Source organism: Sinocyclocheilus anshuiensis, unplaced genomic scaffold (assembly GCF_001515605.1).
Source record: "Sinocyclocheilus anshuiensis isolate Anshui unplaced genomic scaffold, SAMN03320099.WGS_v1.1 scaffold1447, whole genome shotgun sequence".
In the NCBI taxonomy this organism is placed as follows: Eukaryota; Metazoa; Chordata; class Actinopteri; order Cypriniformes; family Cyprinidae; genus Sinocyclocheilus; species Sinocyclocheilus anshuiensis.
The window spans coordinates 21,796-47,619 of record NW_015536547.1 but is presented as its reverse complement, the minus strand read 5'-3'; the positions used below and the strand labels follow the sequence as shown (position 1 = coordinate 47,619).

The window sequence follows — 25,824 nt, the reverse complement described above, 5'->3', positions numbered from 1 at the left end:
TAGATTAAGTCGTCATCCCTGCAGTATGTATACATGTTTCATACGGATTACATAATCGGAGAATATTTTTTTATATTTTAATTAGTTCATTTAAAAGCTTCACTCTCTATAGATATATATTTTTCATGTCTGTAATAAGGCAAGAATACACGGAGTTTCGAAGTGACGCGCTCAAATTCACAGACCGAGACGGCAGAAAGGGCATCCTGTTTGCTTGATGCATTACTCGTATCTGTATGACCAAAAATGACGAAGTATTTTAAGAGCCAATGATCGCACCGGCGCCTCCATCTGTCATGCAGTAGCCCAAGCGGGCTACTGTTCAGCTTCCACACTCCGCACAAACACGTGAACAGTGCACTTTTTTCTAGGCTAGCATTAGATTGAGCTGCCATGTAAAGTTGCTACTACATACATATTTCAGATGATAAGCCATATTTGAGGTCGATGAATGTTAGGAGAGCATATGGATGTCCTGCCCGATGTACTATATTACCACACAGACCAGCCGTTAACGATTTGTCCGACACGGACTGCATGATTTCGCCACTTCATGTGGAATTTTTTTTTCTGCGACTAAGCAACTAATACAATTTTGGTCGACCAAGCCTCTTCTCATTGACTAACGGTTAGTCGATTAGGGGGCAGCTCTAGTTTTCATACATCATACATAGTATGAGATTATATACACAGAAAAAAAGACACAATGACAAGGTTAAATATATTTGAATAATCATAATATTCAAAAAATTAATGCATCAAAATATTGCATTTGTTGTTGTTGTTGTTATAAGCCTGAGGGATAAAACGGAGTTAAATTCAACAAGAAAAATAGGAAAATAAAGGAGATTTAAGCCGGTTTTGCTCGTCGATGAAAAATTTGCACATAAAATAAAGAAAGTAACAACATATTCAAGAGATAAAGATTTTGGGTTTTCATAATAAAAAACAATATATTTAAGGATTAAACTGTGGGTCATATTAGTAACGTTAGGGTTAAAAATATAAAAATTTAAATCAACCCAAAATGTATTGGTTATACTACAATCATAGTAAAAGGGCAGCTGTTTCTTCAACAAGACCACAAAATGCTAAAATTTTATAAACATCAAAATATTTACAGAGAGATCAATTAAACCTGTCGCTCGTATCTTTGAAGTTGTTGCGCTTGTTATAACGTCTTAAGTCACATGATAACGTCAACATGGCGGATGATGTCTGGATCGCATTCAAATTTAAAGGGATAGTTAACCCAAAAATGAAAATTCTGTCATTAATTACTCACCCTCATGTCGTTCCAAACCAGTAAGACCTCCGTTCATCTTCGGAACACAAATTAAGATGTTTTTGATGGAATCTGAGAGCTCTCTGACCACCTCCCATAGACCGCAAGGGTCCTTACACGATCAAGGTCCAGAAACATAGCAAGGAGATCGGTAAAATAATCCATGTGACATCAGGGGTTCAACTGTAATTTTACGAAGCTACGAGAATACTTTTTGTGCACAAAAGAAAAAAAAAATGCTGTATATGGGAGGGTCAGAGAGCTCTCAGATTCCATCAAAAACATCTTAATTTGTGTTCCGAAGATGAACGGAGGTCTTACTGGTTTGGAACAACATGAGGGTGATTAATGACAGAATTTAAATTTTTGGGTGAACTAACCCTTTAACGAAATTTGGCTGTAGAGCACCTACTCTTTTAGCGCTCGTTAAGTAAGTACTTATTGAAATTAAGTACCTACTCATTGAGTAGGCAGTTTCGGACACAGCCAGAGTGAATTCAAAATATTGAGCAGGTTGAGAGGAAGCAGTTCAAATATCGGTCACCGGTTGGACATTCTACTTCCTGTTTCTCAACATGGATACTGCAGGATTTGTTAGCAAACTTCAGCTGTGTCCCAAACTGAAGTGCGTGGACTCCAGAGTGCGCATTTGAAGTGCAATTGCGTCACAGCGGCGCGACGAAGGCTGTCCCAATTCAGAATGCACCCTCCGAAGACCGCATTCCAAGGCCGATTGCGTCACCGTGGCGCGACGAGGGCTGACGTATTCTGAAAGCGACTTCAAATGCACCCTCCGTTTCCCAGGAAAATGCACCCTCCGAAGACTGCATTCCAAGGCCGATTGCGTCACCGTGGCGCGACGAAGGCTGACGTATTTCGAAAGCGACTTCAAATGCACCCTCCATTTCCCAGGAAAATTAAGTGTACATCTGATGGACACTTCACACCCTACCATATCCCAGAATCACTTGCGCGCAGATGACAACAGTGTTTATATTAAAAGAACAGGGCGGGGTTTGCCAACCGCTATAAAACATCAAAAGAAGAACAGTCCATGTGTTCTGAGGTCTTCAGGAGGTGAATCTATTGGTGGCTAATGGCCAGCACCTCCTCAGCGACTCGGAGGACAATGCGGTGACGTAATTATGTACATTGTTAATTTTTTTTAATGCAGCTTAATTTTTTTTTCACAACATCTATACTTTTTTCTTTTTTTTTTTAAAAATCAGGCTGTGTGTCACAGTCATTAAAAAAAACCTGTCCAGCGCTGGCACATTCAGCTTTATCCTGCAGTACAGGGGTCTGGTCTGATTTCGGGAAAGGAAAATAAAAATTGTTTAGAGCTATGACAAAGTAATTAGTAGAAGAAATATTGAGATACTTTAGTAAACTACTTTTAGTAACTACTAATACCACATTGGGGAAAAGCTACTAGTCATATTTAAAACCTTAGCTAAAGGGATATTTGACCCAAAAATTAAAATTCCAAACCTGGAACAACTTAAGGGTGAGTAAATTATTACAGAATTTTCATTTTTGGCTGAACTATCCTTTAAGTAAAAGTATTATCTTGCATACTCTAATATACTTAAGGTATTGAGAGTAAAAGTAAATGTACAGTATTGTTCTGAAAAATAATTTGTCAGGATGGTTTTGCATTAATATTACTGCTGCAATACTGTGTATGTTGCATTTTACTTCTGAATATGTTCAAGGTTATTAAATTTAAAGTTGCCTACTAAATATACTGTTGGGTAGTTTAATCTACAACAATGCATCATGTTGTAAAAGACCATATTTTTTTAGTGTTGCTGTCCTGTGAGTAAAAAAGAAAACTTAGTACTTCATATTTGTACGAGTATATTTAACGAATGTACTCCCTTACAGTCTTTGAACTGCTATGTGTGTGTGTGTGTGTGTATTTTGTAGTTTTTCATATGTATCATTACATTATTCAAGTAAGCTCCAAGCCAATTCCTGCATTTAAAGTTGTAATCTGACAAAAGGATACAGCAAACCAGTGTAACTTCCCTGGCCACTTGGCTAAGCCTGAGGTACATCACAGTCTCCTCCATTATGACGTAAAACATAAAAACAAAAATGAGCAATTCTGGCTCCACCTATCCTGGCAGGATTGTCCTCTCGTCAGCTCTCCTCTCACACTGTTGCTATGCGACAGAACGCTAATCGGGAACCTCTGGTGTCGCAATTAGGAAATCCTGCGAAGGCGAAGCATCCTTCATGCACTTCGGAGGCCTGGCCTTCGAAGTGTGCACACTCAACTTTGGGACACAGCTTTCTTGTGCTGCAGAGTTGTGTTCTGGACTCGGCGTGGAATTGTTACACTGGAGAAATGGTGACTCAAACAAAAAAAACGCGCCCAAAACTAACTATCAAAATAATGTGATAGAATATTGCCATGTCAATCAAGGTTGATAAGGACCATTTTGAACGCCTTAATACAAAATAATATAGAAATAAATACATTTGAAAAGAGAATGACCAAATATGACTAAAATATGAAGGCAGACACTGTCAAAACAGTACTCAACAAATTTCCCGATATCCTAGAAAAAACACATGCACCATTTTCATGTCAGCAGTCAGAACTAGTTTGTGAAGTACATATTGTAGAATATAAAACATAACTTTCGGTCAAAACTAATCTAGTCCAGCAGCTTTCAATGATATACCAATCTGGACCATTTAAAAGACGTTTCGATTTTGATTAAATTATTCAGCTGTACTCTGATTTCAGAGTTACGTCAGCCCTATTCGCACGGGATTTGTATTATCTGGGGACCTTGTGTCATTTTGAAATTACCCCCCCCCATCTTAAAATAATATCTCAAGCTTTATGCTTGATTTATTTGTAACACATTAACCTCAAAACCTTTTCAGCTTTCTCTTTCTGAAAATTGTATGTTGTAGCGATATTACAGCACCCAAAATACTATCAAACACTCCAACGCAGCTCCATTCTTCGCGAAAGATGGATAAAAAGGCGCACAGCAAACAAAAACCTCGAAAAATGATATGCGACCCGCCAAATGCTGGCCGAATCACAGAGATGCCGATTCGCACAGGACTAATATTATCACAGGACCTCGGTGTTCGGCGAAATATGGTAGGTCATTTGCGGGGAAATTTTTACTTTACAAATTACAGACATGGCCGATTCGCACGGGATTAAGATCACAGACAACCTCCACAATTATTACAAATGACTGGAGGTCACCAGGTAATACTAATCCCATGCGAATAGGGCTATTGACACACAGATGTGATTCACGTTTTGAGAGTTGAGGCACTCCCTCAATCTTTTCCGTGGAACTTATATTTAGGTCACACTGGCATTGTGATTACTTAAATATACAGCTATTGAATTATATATTCAAAATCTGATCCCTTATGGCGCAAAAAAAAAAAACGTCACTCCTGAATGTTGTTCTAATTCTGTATTTTTCTTTGTATGTGATTGATATGGAGTAGCGATTTGACAATTTCATGTTAAATAAGTAAATGAAAGATTGCTCTGATCTGTCACATATTAGGAGTTAAACGGATCGCAGTTGATCCGTAATACGTATGGAGGAGACCCTACCGTTTGGCACGCACATGATTCGCAGATTCATTTGCCAATGTACACGTACAAGCAATTTTAAACGACAAGAAGAAGAAACGAAAGAGAGCTCAATTTGTTACTCGCGTGCTGTTCTCGCACACAAAGCGCGCACAAGCATAGAGACGTGTTTCAGACAGTGCGGAAATACCGAGTTGCATATACATACCTGATACATACACATAAAATTAGCCTGTCAAAAACCCTTCACGGCATTGTCATGCTCTGTGCTTGAAATATTTTGTTCTCTTGCTTATCTGAAAAAATTGTCCGATCTGTGACATTTGAAACATTTGCAACTACTTCAACACCAGCAAGACTTCAAAATAGTATGTAAAATAGAGGGGTGTAAGAGGAGCTACAAGAATGTCTAGCTTTACATCTACCGTAAAATGCAACTGCTCATGGAGACCGAGAGCTTGCCACTCATTGATGACAACTGCATCCCTCTTTTTGATCTGAATACTGTAATAATCACTCATACTTTTGAGTGGTCTGAAAAAATCATATTGCTCTTTTTATTTTGAATCTTCAAGAAAATCATCTCATCCTTAAAGTTACACATGAAACAGTCATCACTTGCTTCACTTCATTCTTAATTTTCAAGAGCAGTACACTGAAATAATAAAATTTTATCTGGACCAGTCTGGCTCTGTATTTGAGTTGGTACTGACTGAATATCATTTAACACAGTACTGCAAAGGACATCTACATCTTGTTGAGTCAGTGCTCACCATGTGCTCGTGTTAATAGCAATGAGAAAGAGGACACCTTTCTACAGGGATCCTCTAATCTGGCCCACGAGATCCACTTACCTGCAGAGTTTAATTCTAACCCTAATCAAACACACCTGAGCCTACTAATCAATGTCTTCAGGATCATTAGAAAAATCACAGGTAGGTGAGTTTGATCAGGGTTGGAGTTAAACACTGCAGCGCATTGACCCTCCAGGGCAAAATTTGAGGAACCCTGCCTTTCTATATATCCCCATATCTGATGAAGTTCCAGTTAGAGAAACAAGACTTTTCTGACTCTTTTCAAAGCAGTAAAAAAGCTTCAAGCTTCAAGTTTTTCCAAGAACAACGCTTTTTTTTTTTGGAGATCCTAATGTAGTGCAGTTACATCTCTACAGAGATGAGTTTGAAGTGGTTAACCCCTTAGGTTCCAAACAGACTGCATAAAACTTGCAGCTTTCTACTTAACTTTTTAAAAAATCTAGAACCAATTTACAAATCTTAACTGAGACATACATTTATGCATACTTTTGAGACATCAACTTCTTTAGAGATACTTTTAAGGACATCCAGCCGGCACATTAGAGCAAATTTTGGAGCAGATTTTATGCATATTTCCTAACGATGTTGATTCATATGTCGCGGTGTGAATGTGGCTCATGCAGGGAATCTGGCTCTGGGTGCTACAAAGGCCACTGTGCGATTGGCAAGGCCATGGCCTTCAGTAGAAATCGTGCTCCCCCCTCGGGGGGCCCCCTCTATCGTTGGGCCCTTGGAATCGTCCTAACCTTTTATATATTTGTAATATCTAAATGCAAAACCTAATAAAAAAAAGTAATTATGTCTGAAAATAAATGTATAAGCAGCTAGGGAAACACACATGCTTAAACACAGACAGATATCTAGTATTACACCATGGTATGTATTTTGTTTCTGTATTTATTTCCACCAGATGACACACATGTGCCTCCATTCATTGGGTTTGAAATGTATTTTACTCTTGATTTTACCTTAAAGGGATAGTTCACCCAAAAATAAAAATTCTGTCATTAGTTACTCACCCTCATGTTGTTCCAAACCCGTAAGACCTTCGTTCATCTTCGGAACACAAATTAAGATATTTTTGATGAAATGTGAGAGCTCTCAAACCCTGCATTAGACAGTAACACAACTATAATTTTCCCAGACAGAAACGTAGTAAGGACATCGGTAAAACAGTCCATGTGACATCAGTGGTTCAACTTCAGTTTTGCGAAGCTACGAGAATACTTTTTGAGCGCAAAGAAAACAAAAATAACAATTTATTCAACAATTCTTCTCTCCCGAGTTACGTCTTCCACCATTTTAAAGAGTATCACAACGCATACGCACGCTTTACCCTAAGCGTAAACGATGATTACGCCGATTACTCTCTCGGGTACTCTCCAAAATGGTGGAAGACGTAACTCGGGGGAGAAGAATTGTTGGATAAATGATGTTATTTTTGTTTTCTTTTCGCTCAAAAAGTATTATTGTAGCTTCGCAAAACTGAAGTTGAGCCACCGATGTCCTTACTACGTTTCTGGGTCTGGGAACATTAGTTACGTTGCTGTCTACGCAGGGTCAGAGTGCTCTCACATTTCATCAAAAATATCTTAATTTGTTCAGAAGATGAACGAAGGTCTTATGGGTTTGGAACGACATGAGGGTGAGTAATTAATGACAGAATTTTTCATAACCAACTACACAAACTTAGTGCCGGTTACGTTGGAAGTTACCTAGCTTGGGAACTATTTGTAAAACTCAACTGTTTAACTCTAGGGGAGTTGGAAAATGAGCCACCATCCAATGTCTAAAATGCAATGCACTTTTTGTGATCATCAATCAGTTTACAATATTTAACATAATTATTTACAACCAGTTCGCTGAGAAGGTAATACAGTTTTCACCATTGCTTAAAAATACAAAAATATTTAGGTGTCATGTAACAATTTAGATAGCTGTCATCTATTTATTTTTCTTCAGGAGAGAGTGGTTATTAGTGGCATCAAATTAATCAATTTCTTTGGTAAAATACAGGTTTGTGTTTTATTTTGTCTATAAAATCGTTACTGTGTGCAACATACTTGCATCTGTGTTTTTGCGTGATGGAAAGGCCCGATGCCTTGCATAATATGAAAGATTTTATTCACAAAGATGCAATTAGAAGTTAGCAATTCCCCACATAACATGATTCCAGCTTACGGTGGAAATAGGATAATAGAGACTGGTCGATTACACGCGAATTACTTTCAAATGTTTAATTATTACTTTTAATGTTTGTCAAAGAGTTTAAACAGGCAATATGCATGGCTTACATATTAAAAATTATATAAAATATGCTATACTGTAAATATGAAATAAACGAAGGAAAATAAAGGAAGTTGTCATGCAAACCAGTGGTTGTGTGGAGTAGTTAATCTTAAACATTAATGTATGAAGTAAAAAAATAAGGTAGTATTATAGTAAAAATTAATCAATCCATTATGCTGAGTTAAATATAACTCTAATTTGGGCTGTTTTTAACTCAGTGTTCTTTAGAGTGTGGGCTTTCGCTGATGGGTCTTTTCGAAGGAAAGTTACATCTTTGTCAGTGCTTTGCCTACACAGCACATCATAACCTTCACCTCCACAGCCTATAGGGAAAAAATATTGTAATTGTACAAATCATTTGAAACTTCTGTGACAGTTCTGTAACTGTAATTTTCATTTCTGTGATGTTATGGACGAATCCAATGAGTTTCCAAATAGTTGTGTTTTTTTAATCGGTGGTGCTGATGCCATTGTTCCTTCAGTGATGTAACGATTGTGGAGAAACTATCATCCAAACAAGATAGTCTATTTATAGACATTCCCCGATGGCAATTGCTCATAACCAGACAACTAATCAGACTTGCAAATTAATATAACACATGCTCATGCATATGACCTCTCCCTGCACCTTTTCATTTCAGACAACTAAATGTGTTTTCACATGATATAGACCTCCTTTCATCTTTAATTACACTGTCTGGCAAATGTTGCTGAACTGAAGTGTAAAGCTTAATAAATGTAATGTTTTCAATATCTAATGAGATGGGATCTGGAGCAACTTTACCACTTCACAAGGTGCATGGAAACAAACTGTGTACAAGAATGTTAAAAAATATTCCAGACTTGTGAAAAAGGGGACTTTAATACTTTAAAAGTACCAACACGTTTGGCCTAAGAGCCTTCTTCAGGGTACTTTCAGGAGGCCAATTTCATACCACCGTGACACATCTGAAATCCTTGATCCACAGTTCAAACTCGGGTCAAGGATTGGATCCTCCCCATCTTTTGTCATATCATCCTTTTTATTTGCAAATGAAAAAAGAAAGGAAAATTAAATAATGGCAGCATTGTTTGCAGTTGAATCACAAGTGAATTGCTGTAACATCGAGATGCTGTAACATCATTTTAAATTCAGTTTGGTCCTTGTGTTTTCGCTCTTCATCTTCATTAACTGTTGAAGCTACTCAAGAACGCAAGTATAGAGGACGCATGAAAGTGCCTGGATGTATTTTTGAAATCAAGGATGCATCAAATGCAGACTTATGCGCCGTATTCGCTTGAAGTCCCAGAAGTCATTGCGGCAAAACAATGGCAGAGGAAGGCAGCGCTACACATAACTGTAAGTAAGTTTTTAACGTCTTATTAATGTCAATAATGTAACTATACATTTAAGAAGAATGAATTTGATGTTATTTACATAAAAAATGTATATTGTGTTAAAAAGTTTATCCCTCAAAACAGAAGTATTTTAATTAAACTAAGCTAGCTTGCATCCTGAGGTAAAATTTGCCTGTCTGTAAATTAGCAGTTGCAGACAGAGCCTACAATATTAAAACATGCTTCATTAAATTTTTATTAATCAGCTATATGGGTCATTGACGTATAAAGATTTTCGACAGGCAAATTATAAAATACAAAAAATAATATCTTTTGTAGTTGTTCAAACATTAAGTGAAAGTGATGTGACATGTGGCCAAGTATGGTTACCCATACTCGGAATTAGTGCTCTGCATTTATCCCATCCAAAGTGCACACACACAGCAGTGAGCACACACACGGAGCAGTGGGCAGCCATTTTTTTGCTGCGGCGCCCGGGGAGCAGTTGAGGGTTCGGTGCCTTGCTCAAGGGCACCTCAGTCGTGGTATTGAAGGTGGAAGAGAGCGCTGTACATTCACTCCCCCCACCTACAATCCCTGCCGGTACGAGACTCGAACCCACAACCTTTGGGTTACGAGTCCGACTCTCTAACCATTAGGCCACGACTTGAGAAGGTTGTGTAGACAAATTCATATTAAAATTTTAAATTAAGTGATTTTAGTGTTTTTTCATCTAGATAAATCAGCCGTAGCCTTAAATATCATGTGGTGCAACCATGATTTATATCAAAATTAATTAATTTCCTTAACATGCTTAACATTTTTTTTAGATGTTCTCAGTAATTAAAGTGTTTAGAAACAAAGTATTTGCATTGTTTTTGAGTTTTTGTTAATATTGATATCATATTTTGTTCTAATTTTGTTAACACAATTTTGTTGTTACTTTAGTGAGTAACACTAAACATGCAGACAATTCACAGTCAGACTCAGTTGAAACAGGACAGACAGATATTTCGAAAGGAAACTCCTTGACTGAAACTGAATAGACAGAATGTTCATTCTTTAACTCATTGACTAAGACTGGCAAGACAGATAGTTCAAAATCAGACACATTAGTTGAAACTAGGCGGATAGACAGTTCACAATCAACCCCCATGGCTGGTTCAGAACAGGACGAGAGTTCAGAGATGGCCTCCTCGGCTGATTCAGAGCAGGACAAAAGTTAATAAGTGGCCTCCGTAGCCGTGACAGGACAAACAGGGAGTACACAGATGGCCTCCATAGCCATTTCAGGACAGGCAAAGGGATCACAGACGGCCTCCATAGCCGTGCCAGGACAGGTAGCGAGTTCATAGATGGCCTCCTTGGCCAAGCGCTTCAGACAGGGGAAGCAGTTCAGGAACAGGAGGGCTAGAGTTGAGTGGGTTTGGGAATACCAGCTGCACCTACTGACACCAGTGGTGGATCCTCCACGCTGGATGCCAGTCGGGAATTCTGATGAACTGATCTCGGAGATCTGGGTGCAACAGACAGGAAGTGGCCAGACTCTGGACGAACAGCTGAGACGTGACTTGACTCTGGAAGATCAGCTGAGACGTGACGTGACGACATTTTCTTTTGGAAGACTCCGGATCCCCTTGCTGGAACTGGCTCTGGGCTGGGCTCAGAAGTCCACTCCGGGCTGTATTCGGAAATAGAAGCCCTCTCTGGGCTAAATTCGGGATCTGATGCCCTCTCTGGGCCTAACGTGGGAACAGGAGCCCTCCCTGGGCTTGACGTGTAAACAAGAGCCCTCCCTGGATTTGAGGCCCTCCCTGGGCCTAACGTGGGAACAACAGCCATCTCTGGGCCGAATGTGGGGACAGGAGCCCTCTCTGGGCTAGACTTGGGATCTGAGGCCCTCCCTGGGCCGGACGTGGGAACAGGAGCCCCTCCCTGGGCTTGACTCGGGATTTGAGGCCCTCCCTGGGCCTAACGTGGGGACAGGAGCCCTCTCTGTGCTTGACATGAAAACAGGAGCCCTCTCTGTGCTAGACTCGGGATCTGAGGCCCTCTCTGGGCCAGACGTGGGAACCACAGCCCTCTCCAGGCCCGGACGTGGGGACAGGAGCCCTCTCTGGGCTTGGAACGGACTCTGAATTTGTTTGGGCTGTAGTGGATTCAGGATTGAACTTGAAGAAATGAGCAGAGACAGATGCTGGAGCCGACACTGGAGCGGACTCAGGGGCTGGAGCGGAGGGCTTGAGAGTGGAGCGGCTGGCAGGCCTGATAGTAAAAAGAAAACTATCAGTATAAATATAACGATCAGTATACTAAACATCACAAATCCTGCGATGTGACTATCGTGGATGCGCACATCGCGATATCGATGCTGAAATTATATATCGTGCAGCCCTACTTACAATATATATATTTTTTATTATTCCTCCAAATTGTGCAGCCGTAGAACACACACTACTTAATTTCAATTACAATAAATTACATTTAAATGTTAAACATACCTTTTAATAACCGAATTTGGCAAGGTCAACTCCCGATCACCAAAATCACCAGCAAAGGTCACCGAAGCATTCACAGTTGGTTGATATGCTTGTACATACTGCAGTCTCTTGCACCGAAAACAACGATGGAACTGACCTCGTCTTTCAAAATCCTTTTGCCAAGCCTGGCATCGTGAACATCGGCGTGAAACTGCGACCTCAACTGAAGTAATGGTCCCTTCGAGCACAATGAAGTTACCTTCATCAATTGTGAACTGAATGTTTTCATTCAATCCAAGGAGAGGGGCCACTTGTTGAATTTCACTCCTGCGGCTTGTCGTCAAATACATGGATCCAGCAAACACTCTGTTACTGACATGTGTAATTTTGTAAGTAGACCCAAATGCAACTTTGCCAATTAAACTTTCCCAGAGTTGGACTTTTATTGTTCCTGTATTGTCTTCAATGTAACAGGACTGTGCCTCAATTGACGCACCCTGAAACTGCACAGTCTCAGTAGTTTGGCTGACATGTACCACTTGTCCAACAACAGCACATACCTATTTAAAAGAAACAAACAAAATTAAAATAGCCTTAATAAAAAAATAAAAAAAACTCTGTCTGACTCTAAGACAGACATAAAATAATTAAACCATTAAACATTCAATACAAAAAAGTTATAAATTAAAAAAAAAATGTAATTACCTAAAAGAAAACATGTTCTCCTTAACATAACTCAAAACAATAAATTAAATACATAATTTCAACTCACATATTTATACTCATACACTCACATAAAATAAATAAACCATTAAATATTCAATACAAAAAAGTTATAAATTAAAACAATTATTAAATTACCTAAAAGAAAACAAGTTCTCCTTATCTTAACATAACTAAAAAAAACAAACAAATTAAATGCATAATTTCAGCTCACATATTTATACTCATACACTTACATATCACTAGTAGTTTTTCATGTGGTAACAAAATTGGAATTAAGAATAGTAAAATTTAATTGGTATTAAGGCTGGCTAGTATATCAAGTTTGTACAAAATATCAATACATTCTTTATAACCGATATGGTATATGAGAATACAGTTTATACAGTAGTTTGACACAAACATGTCTGAAAAATATAACCGAGTAAGCTGCTGTGGAGAAACTGCATTACCCAATTTCTTCTAAACACGTGACAACCATTATATTAAGGGCTTTTAAAAACTCGTAAGATATAGTATAGTTTATAGATTCATATAGTTTAAAACCTTTACCCTGTCAAATGCTCTAATAGAAAGGCTGCATGTGCTGCAGAGACACTGTTTAATGTGTTTAAATGTGCCATTTTCCTTAATGCATAATTAAAATTTCACAGGTATATTCTCCATCTGCAAATGCTAGAAAGTCATGGGAATATTTCCATTTTGCTTTTAGAAGTACATAAGCCCTCTGCTTTGCAATTCTACACAAAACTTCAGACTTCACTGAACAAGCACCACCACACGCATGCTCGCCAAACAGACTGAGCTCAATGAAATAGGAGAACAAGAATAAAATATACATTTTGCTGAAATATTTGTAGTTGAACAAGAAATGTGACAATTTTAAACCTACAAGTAAGCGTATTTTTATGATAGTACTAACTATAAAATGACTGTAATAGAGTAACCAAAGTAACCTAACAATTACTGTGTGCCGTTTTGTTTCTCATTTTTAGTTAAATGAATTTAACTTCTGCTTTAAAAGCATTACTTTTATTTATAAGATCGCAATGTTACAATGTTTGAATGTAGTCATTTTAACCCTTCTTTGCTAATAATAAATAGGCCTACATGGTTACCTTCACTTTTTGTTCTCATAATCTTTAATATGTATTTTGGTACTTGAAAGTTTCATGGTTCAATGTACTTTAAAATATACACTGTGTATGTTTATACTCCTGAAATAAAAGTTCAGAAAGATGGGATGCATTGTTTTGTTAATATGAATCATCATATAGGCTACAGTCTCTTTAACGGTATGATCAAGTATTTTCCATTTTCTGGTCTTTAACAAGCAAACAAAAAATCACAATAAATTGTAATATCGATTCACAATAGTTATATAATCATAATACTCAATTATCACAATATATATTAAATCGGCACACAAGTATCGGAAAAGTATTGAATCGGCAGATTACCGTATCGTCCCAGCCCTAGTGCGCACACTGCAGCACATCATCAAAACAACACGACTACAGCAAAATTTAATCTCAGTTATTTTTACTGCTTTAAAGTAAGTTTTTACTCCTAAATATACTTTTTTTTTTACATTAACAATATTATCAATCACAAATAGACTGGACACTATATAAACAATATTAAAACTATAAGCAAAATACATTTTTATTTCTTTATTATTATTATTATTATTGCATTTCACTTCTGCTCTAGGAACTTCTTTCCTTTTAATAATCCTCACACAACATACAATTTGTCACAGAGACAACTATATGTAGTATGTTATGTTTCTACATTCTTCCAATCTGATGGCTACACTACACAGTTCCTATTGCCATAAAACATCTCGAAAACGGTATAAACCATATGACTACTAATTAAAACCTCAAACAGGCAATACCCTACAAAAATTTGAAATACACCTCTTGTGATCACGACTACTGCATTTATATCATTAATATTTAAATATATCTTAAAAGTAATTAATTCACGTGATTAAATGTTCAACATCATTAATACTGTCTTCAGTGTCACATGATTTATTAAAAATCATTCTGTTGTGCTAATTAGATAATGAAAAACATTTCTAAATTCTAATTATCAACCGTTCTATTGCTTCATTATTTTTTTCTAATTTCCTTCATGAACACAAACTTAAACACAAACAACATTTATTTTAAACAGAAATCATTACTCTCCGTTCCAATCATTTTAATGTATCATTGCTGAATAAAAAAAATAATTTATTAAATTGTACACTGCCATTCAAAAGTAACCTATTAAACAACAAATCCTAAAAAAAAAACAACAACAACATTAATAATAATCAGAAATGTTTCTTGACCAAAACCTCAACACATTACAATGATTTCTGAACAATTATGTGACATTGAAGACTAAACTAATGATGCTGAAAATTCAGCTTTGATCACAGGAATCACTTTACAATATATTTACATTAAAAAGCTATGTTTAATTATAATGTTTCACAATGTTACTGTTTTACTATATTTTCATACAATAAAAAGCGCCGTGCTGCCCATAACACATTTCTTCCAAATACATAAAAAATCTTATTAACCTAAAACTTTTGAACACTTGTGTAAATTAAAGTTATGATGATCTGTTCCTCCAACTTAAATTATACTATGGCATATTTAAAGGGGTCATGTACTCAGAAACCAAAAGTCCCTTGATCTCTTAAAATAAAAGAGGTTATTGTATTATAAAACTGTCCTGTAAATTTTAAAACTCAAAATTTTGTCGTTAGTCTAAAAACAGCTTATATTGAAGCCAGGCTCCCAAAATGACAAATTAAATAATACATAATTTCAACTCACATATTTATACTCATACACTCACATATCACTAGTTGTTTTTGCTGTGGCGTCCCAAAATAACAGATTTTGCAATGTTCTATTCTATGATATAATAGTATAGATGAGCACCACAAAAGATGATCAATGCCACTTCGACATCACTGCCCCTTTAGCCCCGCTCCCACCAATTCTACATCAATGCCTGTTTAGCTGTTTAGTTAGAACTGCTTCCGTTTACAACAGTGAGCGCAAGCTAGATTAAATTGATTATTACATTTTAAATATGGTTATTTTTCTTACAAAAACGCATCGATTTGCTATAGGAGGCCTTTGTTCACCCCCCAGAGCCGTGTGAGACTTTTTTTTTTATGGATGGGCGCTTTTTATTTAACTTCTTTTGGACTGAAGCAATGCAACAACACCCGCTGACTGGCATTAAACAGCTTGAAAGATCAAAGACAATTTTTTTATATAACTCCGACTGGATTAGTCTGAAAGAAGAAAGTCATATACACCTAGGATGACTCTGGGGTGAGTAATTTATGGGCTAATTTTCATTTTTGGGTGAACCCCAAAATGAATATTCTGTCATTAATTACTCACCCTCATGTCATTCAAAACCCGTAAGACCTACGTTCATCTTCAGAACACAAATTAAGATATTTTTGATGAAATTGGAGAGCTATCTGACCCTCCCCATAGACAGCAACGCAACTGTAATATTCCCAAGTCCAGAAATGTAGTAAGGACATCGGTAAAATAGTCCATGTGACATCAGTGGCTTAACTTCAATTTGGCGAAGCTACGAGAATACTTTTTGTGCGCAATTTTTGGGTGAACTATCCCTTTAAATGAGTCATTTAACTGTTCATTCAACAAACCCGCTCAAAAACGCTGATTCATTACTTTATAAATGTATTGTAAGAACGGGTTGAAAATACTTTAACAATGAGCGCTACTTTACATGATTAAAATAAGAAGTAATGCATGACATGAGTAACATTTAAGCTGCTGCTTCACTTTATAGGCTATACATCCATGACTTTGACTCAAAAAGAACATATGACAAAAATATTTTCCTAGTTTTGCTCGCTCTTTTAAACTCTACAAACCATACCAAGTAAAATCAAACATTTTCCAAACTATCATGCACATTGTATCGTGCTTCGTTGCTTTCTTACAACACATTCATATTTAAATATTACATTCACTTATAGGCCTACATTCACTTTTTAAAGATTCTTACCGCAACTCTGACATATGAGCGCAGTTAGTAAAAACTGTTACGCCTTAAATATATACATGCATGTGTGTGTATTTATATATACATAATAAATATACACAGCACACACACACATATATGTAAACAAAAACTTTTATTTTGGATGCGATTAATCGCACTAATTTTTTATTGTTACTGACAAACGGTTACCATTGTTTAGAACAAACTATATACAAGCTAAACAAGAACAAACAAAAGCAAAGCTTTAAGCAAAGAACTTAAACATAAAATGTTAAGAACTGGTGTGGTGGGGGGAACACAAACAAACTGAACATAGATAGATGCAGACCGATAACTATTTACATCTTAGTGCTTAGCTGATTGAACCTCTAAAACACGGAGGTTAATGTGTTTTAGGATCAGCCTCATGGCCAGCCTGGAGATCAGGTCATCCATATTACCAGAATAGATGTTTTCAGGAATTACATATGCCACTTCTTGACCAGTTATTCAGTGGTCTGTGTCATGGATCTCCGAGACACTGATTATATCTGAAATCTGCTTCAGTTTCTTGGACCTGCCCCTTTAGCAATCTAAGTTTTACCAAAAAAAGCAAATAATTAAAAATAAATTAGTACTGTAAGTGTCAAGTGTCACGCTGCATCCCAATTCGCCTGCTTATGCTGTGCCCTAAAAGTATGTACTCTTTTTGTGAACAAAAAGTACATACTTTAGAGTGAGTAGCAGAAGAGTAGGCAAGGTTTGGGACATAACTGTCTCTTTAATAACCCGTCAATCATCTTGTCACAGATCCTCTACATTTAATTTATTAGAATTATAGAAGCACGTTGATCAGTCATGAGTCTTTTATGCGAAAAACTTCCCTCGTTCGCTGCTCCCTTCTCCGTAAGCTTGGGATATCTTTTGAAGTTCATTCACTGGACAAAATGCATTCGTCACCAAACACAGAAGACGCTTGAATTGTATTGAAATGTATTATTAATTTAATATAGATTTTCATATTTGAAAGCACTAGACTAAATTATAAATGTATGTTGGGATAATTAATATGAAAATAAATGTAATTTGGTTATATTAGATATCTTTTATTTAACCATAATCATGATATTGTAACTGTTGTGCTCGCATTATACCCACAAACAACTGCACGTAAATTATGACTGGATTAATTCAACTTAATAGTAACAGCAGAGCCTCAACATCTTTTCACCGTGTTTATTTTAGACAGACCTCTTACAGTGTGTGGTGACAGGAGGGTAAATTTCCCTCTCAACTTCCAGTGAAGTGATGTATTGACCGTCCCTTATTCCTAAATTATGCCTTTCACAGTGCACTTTAAACTATTTTGCGCCTCTTCCTCAGCTAACCTCACATACATGATGCACTATCTACAGATGTTTCCTAAAACCGCAACACAGCTCTTATTATTTCCCCGACACATTCTTGGTAATGACTTTTGCTGGGGCTTTGCGGCGAGCTTTAGCCTATTGCATGCATTTGAACGCAGATCTCTTCAGCTGCGCTGATGGACACTAAACAGAGCCGCTCTTGACAGTCGCTGTAGCACAGTCTCGTGTTGTTTCCACCAGCGCGCCAATTTTTTTTTCATCACTAATTGATGGATATCTAAAATATAAAAATTAGGAGAAGCCTAAAACAGCCCCGAGGCCCGGCCCGCATCTGAACTATGACATGAAAACTGGCCCAAAGCCTGGCCCGAGGGGCATAAAAAACGTCAGGGCCCATTGGGCCCAGGCTGAAATGCAGAGCTCTAGCGCTCTGGAGCAGGTTTTCATCAAGGATGTCTCTGTACATTGCTGCATTCATCTTTCCCTCGATCCTGACTAGTCTCCCAGTTCCTGCCGCTGAAAAACCTGCCACCACCATGCTTCACTGTAGAGATGGAATTTGGCCAGGTGATGAGCAGTGCCTGGTTTCCTCCAGACATGGCGCTTGCCATTCAGGCCAAAGAGTTCAATCTTTTGTTTCTCATGGTCTGAGAGTCTTTCAGGTGCCTTTTGACAAACTCCAGGCGGGCTGTCGTGTGCCTTTTACTGAGGAGTGGCTTCCGTCTGTCCACTCTACCATACAGGCCTAATTGGTGGAGTGCTGCAGAGATGGTTGTTCTTGTGGAAGGTTCTCCTCTCTCCACAGAGAAATGCTGGAGTTCTGTCAGAGTGACCAGGTTCTTGGTCACCTCCCTGATTAAGGCCCTTCTCCTCCGATTGCTCAGTTTGGCCAGGTGGCCCGCTCTAGGAAGGGTCCTGGTGGTTCCAATCTTCTTCCATTTACGGATGGAGGCCACTGTGCTCATTGGGACCTTCAATGCTGCAGAAATTTTTCTGTACCCTTCCCCAGATCTGTGCCTCGATACAATCCTGTCTCGGAGGTCTACAGACAATTGCTAGGACTTCATGGCTTGGTTTGTGCTCTGACATGCACTGTTAACTGTGGGACCTTCTTGTCCAATCAACTGAATTTACCACAGGTGGACTGCAGTCAAGTTGTAGAAACATCAAGGATGATCAGTGGAAACAGGATGCACCTGAGCTCAATTTTAAGTGTCATGGCAAAGGCTGTGAATACTTATGTACGTTTGATTTTTTAATTTGAATAAATTTGCATAGATTTCAAACAAACTTCTTTCACGTTGTCATTATGGGGTATTGTTTGTAGAATTTTGAAGAAAATAATGAATTTAATCCATTTTGGAATTTTGGAACATAAAAAAAAAAAAGTGGAAAAATTGAAGCTTTTCGGATGCACTGTAGGATCAGCTCCAGCATCCTGCAAGCATACAAGCAGCAAGAATGAATAAATTATTTAAAATACTTTGTCTAATATATATTTAGCAATAATAAGAAAGAAAGACAAACTGCTTAGGGTTGCTTATTGCAGCCAATTAATTTAAGATGAAATCAGTGGAAACAGGATGCACCTGAGCTCAATTTTAAGTGTCATGGCAAAGGCTGTGAATACTTATGTACGTTTGATTTTTTAATTTGAATAAATTTGCATAGATTTCAAACAAACTTCTTTCACGTTGTCATTATGGGGTATTGTTTGTAGAATTTTGAAGAAAATAATGAATTTAATCCATTTTGGAATTTTGGAACATAAAAAAAAAAAAGTGGAAAAATTGAAGCTTTTCGGATGCACTGTAGGATCAGCTCCAGCATCCTGCAAGCATACAAGCAGCAAGAATGAATAAATTATTTAAAATACTGTCTAATATATATTTAGCAAGAATAAGAAAGAAAGACCAACTGCTTAGGGTTGCTTATTGCAGCCAATTAATTTAAGATGAAACAGTTAGTATATGTAGGCTACTGGAAACTCAACAAGGAATGAACTGTGCTGATAACAAAATATTTCAGAGCTGAGCATAACTAGAATATTTCCATGCTTTTCCAGATCATAAATTTAAAGTTGCCTGGTATTTACAGGGTTCCACAATCAGCAAATGTATCCAGATATTACAATTTTAAATTGAAATCGAATTAATAAGCTAAAAAAAAAAACAAGTCATTGTGTTCAGTTTATGTCAATTTATTTATGATATTCCAGTTGCATTGTTACATTTCACAGCAAGGTAGAAGTTTGACAAATATTTTGATTCAGTGGAATGAACACATGGAATTGAGTGACAGCTCAACATAGTCGAAATTAGATGAAATCTACTGTAACCACTCAATATTTGAAACTACAGCCAAGATGGTCAGGTATGGCCACAGGAGTACACAAAAGAAAATAAACAGCCTTATGGTGAAGCATAAAGAGGTGCAAATAAAAGAAGTAAAAGGAGTCATGAAGGTGACAATCAGATGTAGGAGCCCGGTCTCATGAAAATGCGTATAAATAGTACGCCAAATAAAAATGAAAACTTGTGGTATTTATATGCAAAAATGGACTTTGGTGTGTATATGATACGCATGTGTTTGGCGTGCGTATAATACGCAGTTTTCATGTATTACACAAAGATAATGCAAGTAAATACAAAATGCAGTTTTTAAATGATTATTTGTTTTATTAAGGGAAAAGAGCTGTCCAAACCTGCCTGGCCCTACGTGAAAAAGTATTTGCCCCCTTAATCTAATAACTGGTTGTGCCACGCTTTGCAGCAACTACTGCAATCAAGTGTTTGCGATAACTGGCAATGAGTCTTTCACATCACTGTGGAGGAATTTTGGCCCACTCTTCTTTGCAGAATTGTTTTAATTCAGCCACACTGGAGGGTTTTCCAGAATGAAAGGACTGTTTAAGGTCATGCCACAGCATCTCAATCAGATTTAAGTCTGGACTTTGACTTGGCCACTCCAAAACCTTAATTTTGTTTTTTTTTAGCCATTCAGAGGTGGACTTGCTGGTGTGTTTGGGATCATTGTCCTGCTACAGAACCCAAGTGTGCTTGAGCTTGAGGTCACAAACTGATGGCCGGACATTCTCCTTCAGGATTTTCTGATAGAGTGCAGAATTCATGGTTCCGTCAATTAGGGCAAGTCGTCCAGGTCCTGAAGATGCAAAGCAGCCCTAGATCATCACCTACCACCACCATGTTTGACTGTTGCAATGATGCTTTTTATGAAATGCTGTGTTGGTTTTACGCCAGATGTAACGGGACACACACCTTCCAAAAAGTTGGATATTCCTTTCCAGACTGATACATGTCAAGTGTTTTGATTCTCATCTGTTCTTGAATTTCTTTAGATCGCGGCATGATGTGTTGCTCTTTAAGCATGCTTCACTTTGTCAGACAGGTTCTATTTAAGTGATTTCTTGATTCAACAGGTCTGGCAGTAATCAGGCCTGGGTGTGGCTAGTGAAATTTAACTCAGCTTTCTAAAATAATGTGGTTAATTGCAGTTCTTTCATGATTTAACAGGGCCAATTTAATTTTTCACATAGGGCCACGTAGGTTTGGACAGCTTTTTTCCCTTAATAAATGAAATCATCATTTAAAAACTGCATTTTGTATTTACTTGCATTATCTTTGTGTAATATTTAAATTTGTTTGATGATCTGAAACATTAAAGTGTGACAAACATGCAAAAAAATAAGAAATCAGGAAGGGGGCCAACACTTTTTCACACCACTGTACACGCCAAAGTCCATTTTTGCGTATCAATACCACGAGTTTTCGTTTTTATTTGGCGTACTATTTATACACACTTTCATGAGATCGGGTTGGATGTAGCCTGCATTCAGCTGCAGCGTGAACGTAGCCTTGATTTCACACAGCATTTTTCTTCTCATACTTTTCAACAAAGAACACAAACAGGGTCTCACATTTGCATGACTTCACACATGTATCTATGTGAAAAGGAAAAAAAAAAAAGTTATTACACTGACCATAATTGAATTGCCTTCCAGAATGAACGCACAGATGATTGTAGAAGTTGCTCATTTTCTAAACGTCTTGTCACACTGAGGAAAACGGCAATTTCTTCCCAGAATGAGTTTTCAAATGATGTTTCAGGTCTTTGTTATACGTGAAACTCGTGTCACACTGAAGACATGTGAATGGCTTCTCTCCAGTGTGAATCCTCATGTGAGTCACCAAGTTTCCTTTAACTCTGAAACTCTTTCCACACTGTTTGCAGGTGAAAGGTTTCTCTCCTGTGTGAATTCTCAAGTGAGACTCAAGGTTTGCATTGTTTGTGAGACTCTTTCCACAGTGATGGCACATGAAAGGCTTTTCTCCTAAGTGAATTGTAACATGATTCTTAAGACATTTCTTGTCTATGAAACTCCTTTCGCACTGATGACATTTAAAACTGTTCTCTCTTGAGTGAATCCTCATGTGATTATTAAGGTTTTCTTTATATCTGAAACAGTTTCCACACTGATTACAGATGTAAGGCTTCTCTCCAGTGTGAATTCTCATGTGAACATTATGGCATTTTTTCTGTTTAAAACTCTTTCCACATTGAAAACATATGAACGGTCTCTCTCCGGTGTGAATTCTCATGTGATTATTAAGATCTCCATTTACTGTGAAACTCTTCCCACACTGTTTGCAGGCGTAAGGTCTCTCTCCAATGTGAAACCTCATGTGGACATTAAGGTTTTTTTTGTGTGTGAAACTCTTTCCACACTGATCACATTCATACGGTCTCTCTCCAGTGTGAATCCTCATGTGAACATTAAGGGATTTTTTCTCTTTAAAACTCTTTCCACACTGAACACATATGAACGGTCTCTCTCCAGTGTGAATTCTCATGTGAATTTTAAGATCTCCATTTACTGTGAAATCATTAAGGTGCGCTTTTTGAATTAAACTCTGCGCACTTGGATGGCATGCAAGGTTGATGGCAGTGTGAGATCTCAGGTGAACATTCAAGTTTCCTTTCTTACTGAATCTCTCTCCACACTGATGGCACGTGAACGGCCTTTCTCCGGTGTGAATTCTTAGGTGAATGTTAAAGGTTCCTTTCTGACTGAAGCTCTTTCCACACAGATGGCATGTGAACGGCTTCTCTCCGGTGTGAGTTCTCATGTGTTCATTCAGGTGTCCTCTTTGATTGAAACGCTTTCCACATTGATTGCATGAGTAAGGATTGACTTTAGAGTGAGTTTTCATGTGACACTTAAACTTTTTGTTACATGTGAATGTTTTTCCACACTGGAGGCAAGTTAAAGGGTTCTCTTCGGTGTGAATTCTTCTGTGAATCTGAAGTTTCCTTTTATAGGCGAAACTCTTCCCACACTCATTGCAAGTGAAAAGTCCTTCAGTGTGGATTCTCATATGCCACTTCAGGCTTCCTTTATGCGTGAAGCTCTTTCCACACTGATGGCACACGAACGGTTTCTCTCCGGTGTGAATCCTTAAGTGAACATGAAAGTATCCTTTATGACTGAAACTCCTTCCACAGTGAGGGCATGTGAATGGTTTCTCTCCAGTGTGAACCCTTAAGTGATCATTAAGGTGTCCTCTATGAAGGAAACTCTTTCCACACTGATGGCATTTGAAAGGATTCCCTTCAGGGTGCATTCTCATGTAGCGCTTAAGAGTTTCTTCAGTGTGAGTTCTCATGTGCCATGAGAGGCTTGCTTGATGTGTGAAACACTTTCCACAGTGAGTGCATGCGAAAGGCTTCTCTCCGGTGTGAATCCTTAAGTGATCATTAAGATGTCCTCGATGAATAAACCTCTTTCCACACTGAGGACACACGAAGGGCTTCTCTCCAGTGTGACTCCTCGTGTGAATATTAAGGAGTCCTTTATGATCGAAGCTCTTTTCACATTGGTGGCACGGGAAAGGCCTCTCTCCAGAGTGAGTTTTTACGTGATTCTGAAGAGTTAGTTTGCTAGTGAAACTCATTTCACACTCATAACACGAGAAAAGCTTCTCTCCAGCGTGGGTTTTCATGTGACACTTAAGGTTTCCTTTATTTGTGAAACTCTTTCCACACTGAGGGCAGGTGAAAGGCCTCTCTCCAGTGTGAACTCTTAAGTGAATCTCTAGGTTTGTGAGACTTGTGAGACTCTTTCCACAGTGATGGCACATGAAAGGCTTTTCTCCTAAGTGAATTGTAATAAGACATTTTTTGTGAGACTCTTTCCACAGTGATGGCACATGAAAGGCTTTTCTCCTAAGTGAATTGTAACATGATTCTTAAGACATTTCTTGTCTATGAAACTCCTTTCGCACTGATGACATTTAAAACTGTTCTCTCTTGAGTGAATCCTCATGTGATTATTAAGGTTTTCTTTATATCTGAAACAGTTTCCACACTGATTACAGATGTAAGGCTTCTCTCCAGTGTGAATTCTCATGTGAACATTATGGCATTTTTTCTGTTTAAAACTCTTTCCACATTGAAAAACGGTCTCCGGTCTCTCTCCGGTGTGAATTCTCATGTGATTATTAAGATCTCCATTTACTGTGAAACTCACTGTTTGCTGTTTGCAGGCGTAAGGTCTCTCTCCAATGTGAAACCTCATGTGGACATTAAGGTTTTTTTTGTGTGTGAAACTCTTTCCACACTGATCACATTCATACGGTCTCTCTCCAGTGTGAATCCTCATGTGAACATTAAGGGATTTTTTCTCTTTAAAACTCTTTCCACACTGAACACATATGAACGGTCTCTCTCCAGTGTGAATTCTCATGTGAATTTTAAGATCTCCATTTACTGTGAAACTCTTCCCACACTGTTTGCAGGTGTAAGGTCTCTCTCCAATGTGAATCCTCATGTGGACATTAAGGGTTTTTTTCTGTGTAAATCTCTTTCCACACTGAGGGCATATTAATGGCTTCTTTTCCATGTGAATTTTCATGTGGACTGTAAGGCTTCCTTTTCGATTGAAAATTTGTCCACACTGTTGGCAGGTGAAAGAGCTCTCTCCAGTGTGAATTCTCCTGTGGGAATTAAGGCTTGTAGTTTGTGTTTTTGTAGCTTTATTTCGTAAGAAAATCTTTTCAGAACTTGAGTAACTAATTGATTTGTCTTCAGTTTTGAAGTCATGATGTTTCTCCTTTCGGTCTTTCTCTTCTGTTTCATTCAGTTCTTGACTCTCCTCTTTCAGTGCCATCAGGTCTGGTGAAATAAGAAAAATACAAGTTAAAACCAGTTTAATGGCACAAAGCAAAAGACGTCAAATCATTTAGACTAGTGCAGTCGATCAATTATAAAATTAACCAATTAATTGCGCATTTTAAGTAACGAATTGCATTTTAACATAATACATATTGTCAAAATTTCACATCGAATCTCCAAATTAATGTAGAAACTACAATGATTGTGCATTTAAAATATGTGGTTTACTGGCATCCTTTTTCCAAGTAGCATATTATTATGAGGGCCATCATTGATATCAATACTGCTACTGATCTGCCTCTATTAAATGCATTTCCCCCGAAATTTTAGCCATTAATTACAGCCATTCAACATTACATTACAGTATAATTGAAAGCCATTATAGGTTTTCCTTATTATACACTTAATAGGCTTTGAAAAATAGTGAACTTAAAACACAATCTTCACAAAGTGTGCTATAGATCCCCTGAGGAACAATTCCGCTCATTCTCTACTATAGGAGAGGAAGAGTTGTATAAACTTGTTAAATCATCTAAACCAACAACATGTATGTTAGACCCTATTCCATCTCCAAGCTCCTAAAAGAGGTGCTTCCAGAAGTCATAGATCCTCTTCTGACAATTATAAATTTGTCATTGTCATTAGGATATGTCCTCAAAACTTTCAAACTGGTTGTTATTAAGCCTCATCAAAAAAACACAACTTGACCCCAAAGAACTAGTTAATTACA

The 25,824-nt window shown here is 37.7% G+C and overlaps 1 protein-coding gene and 1 pseudogene across 1 annotated transcript; both read right to left on the bottom strand.

Moving 5' to 3' along the window:
- Positions 1–18,287: 18,287 nt before the first annotated feature.
- Positions 18,288–21,109, bottom strand: LOC107698910 (uncharacterized; annotated as a pseudogene).
- Positions 21,110–21,973: 864 nt separating this feature from the next.
- On the bottom strand, positions 21,974–25,089 carry LOC107698901 (oocyte zinc finger protein XlCOF6-like). Its single transcript, XM_016500038.1, has 3 exons — positions 24,233–25,089; positions 22,723–24,077; positions 21,974–22,254 (listed from the first exon to the last, which is right to left on the bottom strand). Exons 1-3 carry the CDS (start codon positions 25,087–25,089, stop codon positions 21,974–21,976), a joined length of 2,493 nt encoding a protein of 830 aa, XP_016355524.1.
- Between the last annotated feature and the right edge of the window lie 735 nt (positions 25,090–25,824).

Bases quoted from the DNA above. Each gene is read 5' to 3' on its own strand.
- LOC107698901 (XM_016500038.1), bottom strand. From the start codon at position 25,089: ATGGCACTGAAAGAGGAGAGTCAAGAACTGAATGAAACAGAAGAGAAA. The intron at 24,078-24,232 runs AAGAGAGAACAG...TACAATTCACTT, and splicing joins AATCACATGAGGATTCACTC to AGGAGAAAAGCCTTTCATGT. The intron at 22,255-22,722 runs GTTTTAAAGAGA...CAATTCACTTAG, and splicing joins ATGTGTTCAGTGTGGAAAGA to GAGAAAAGCCTTTCATGTGC.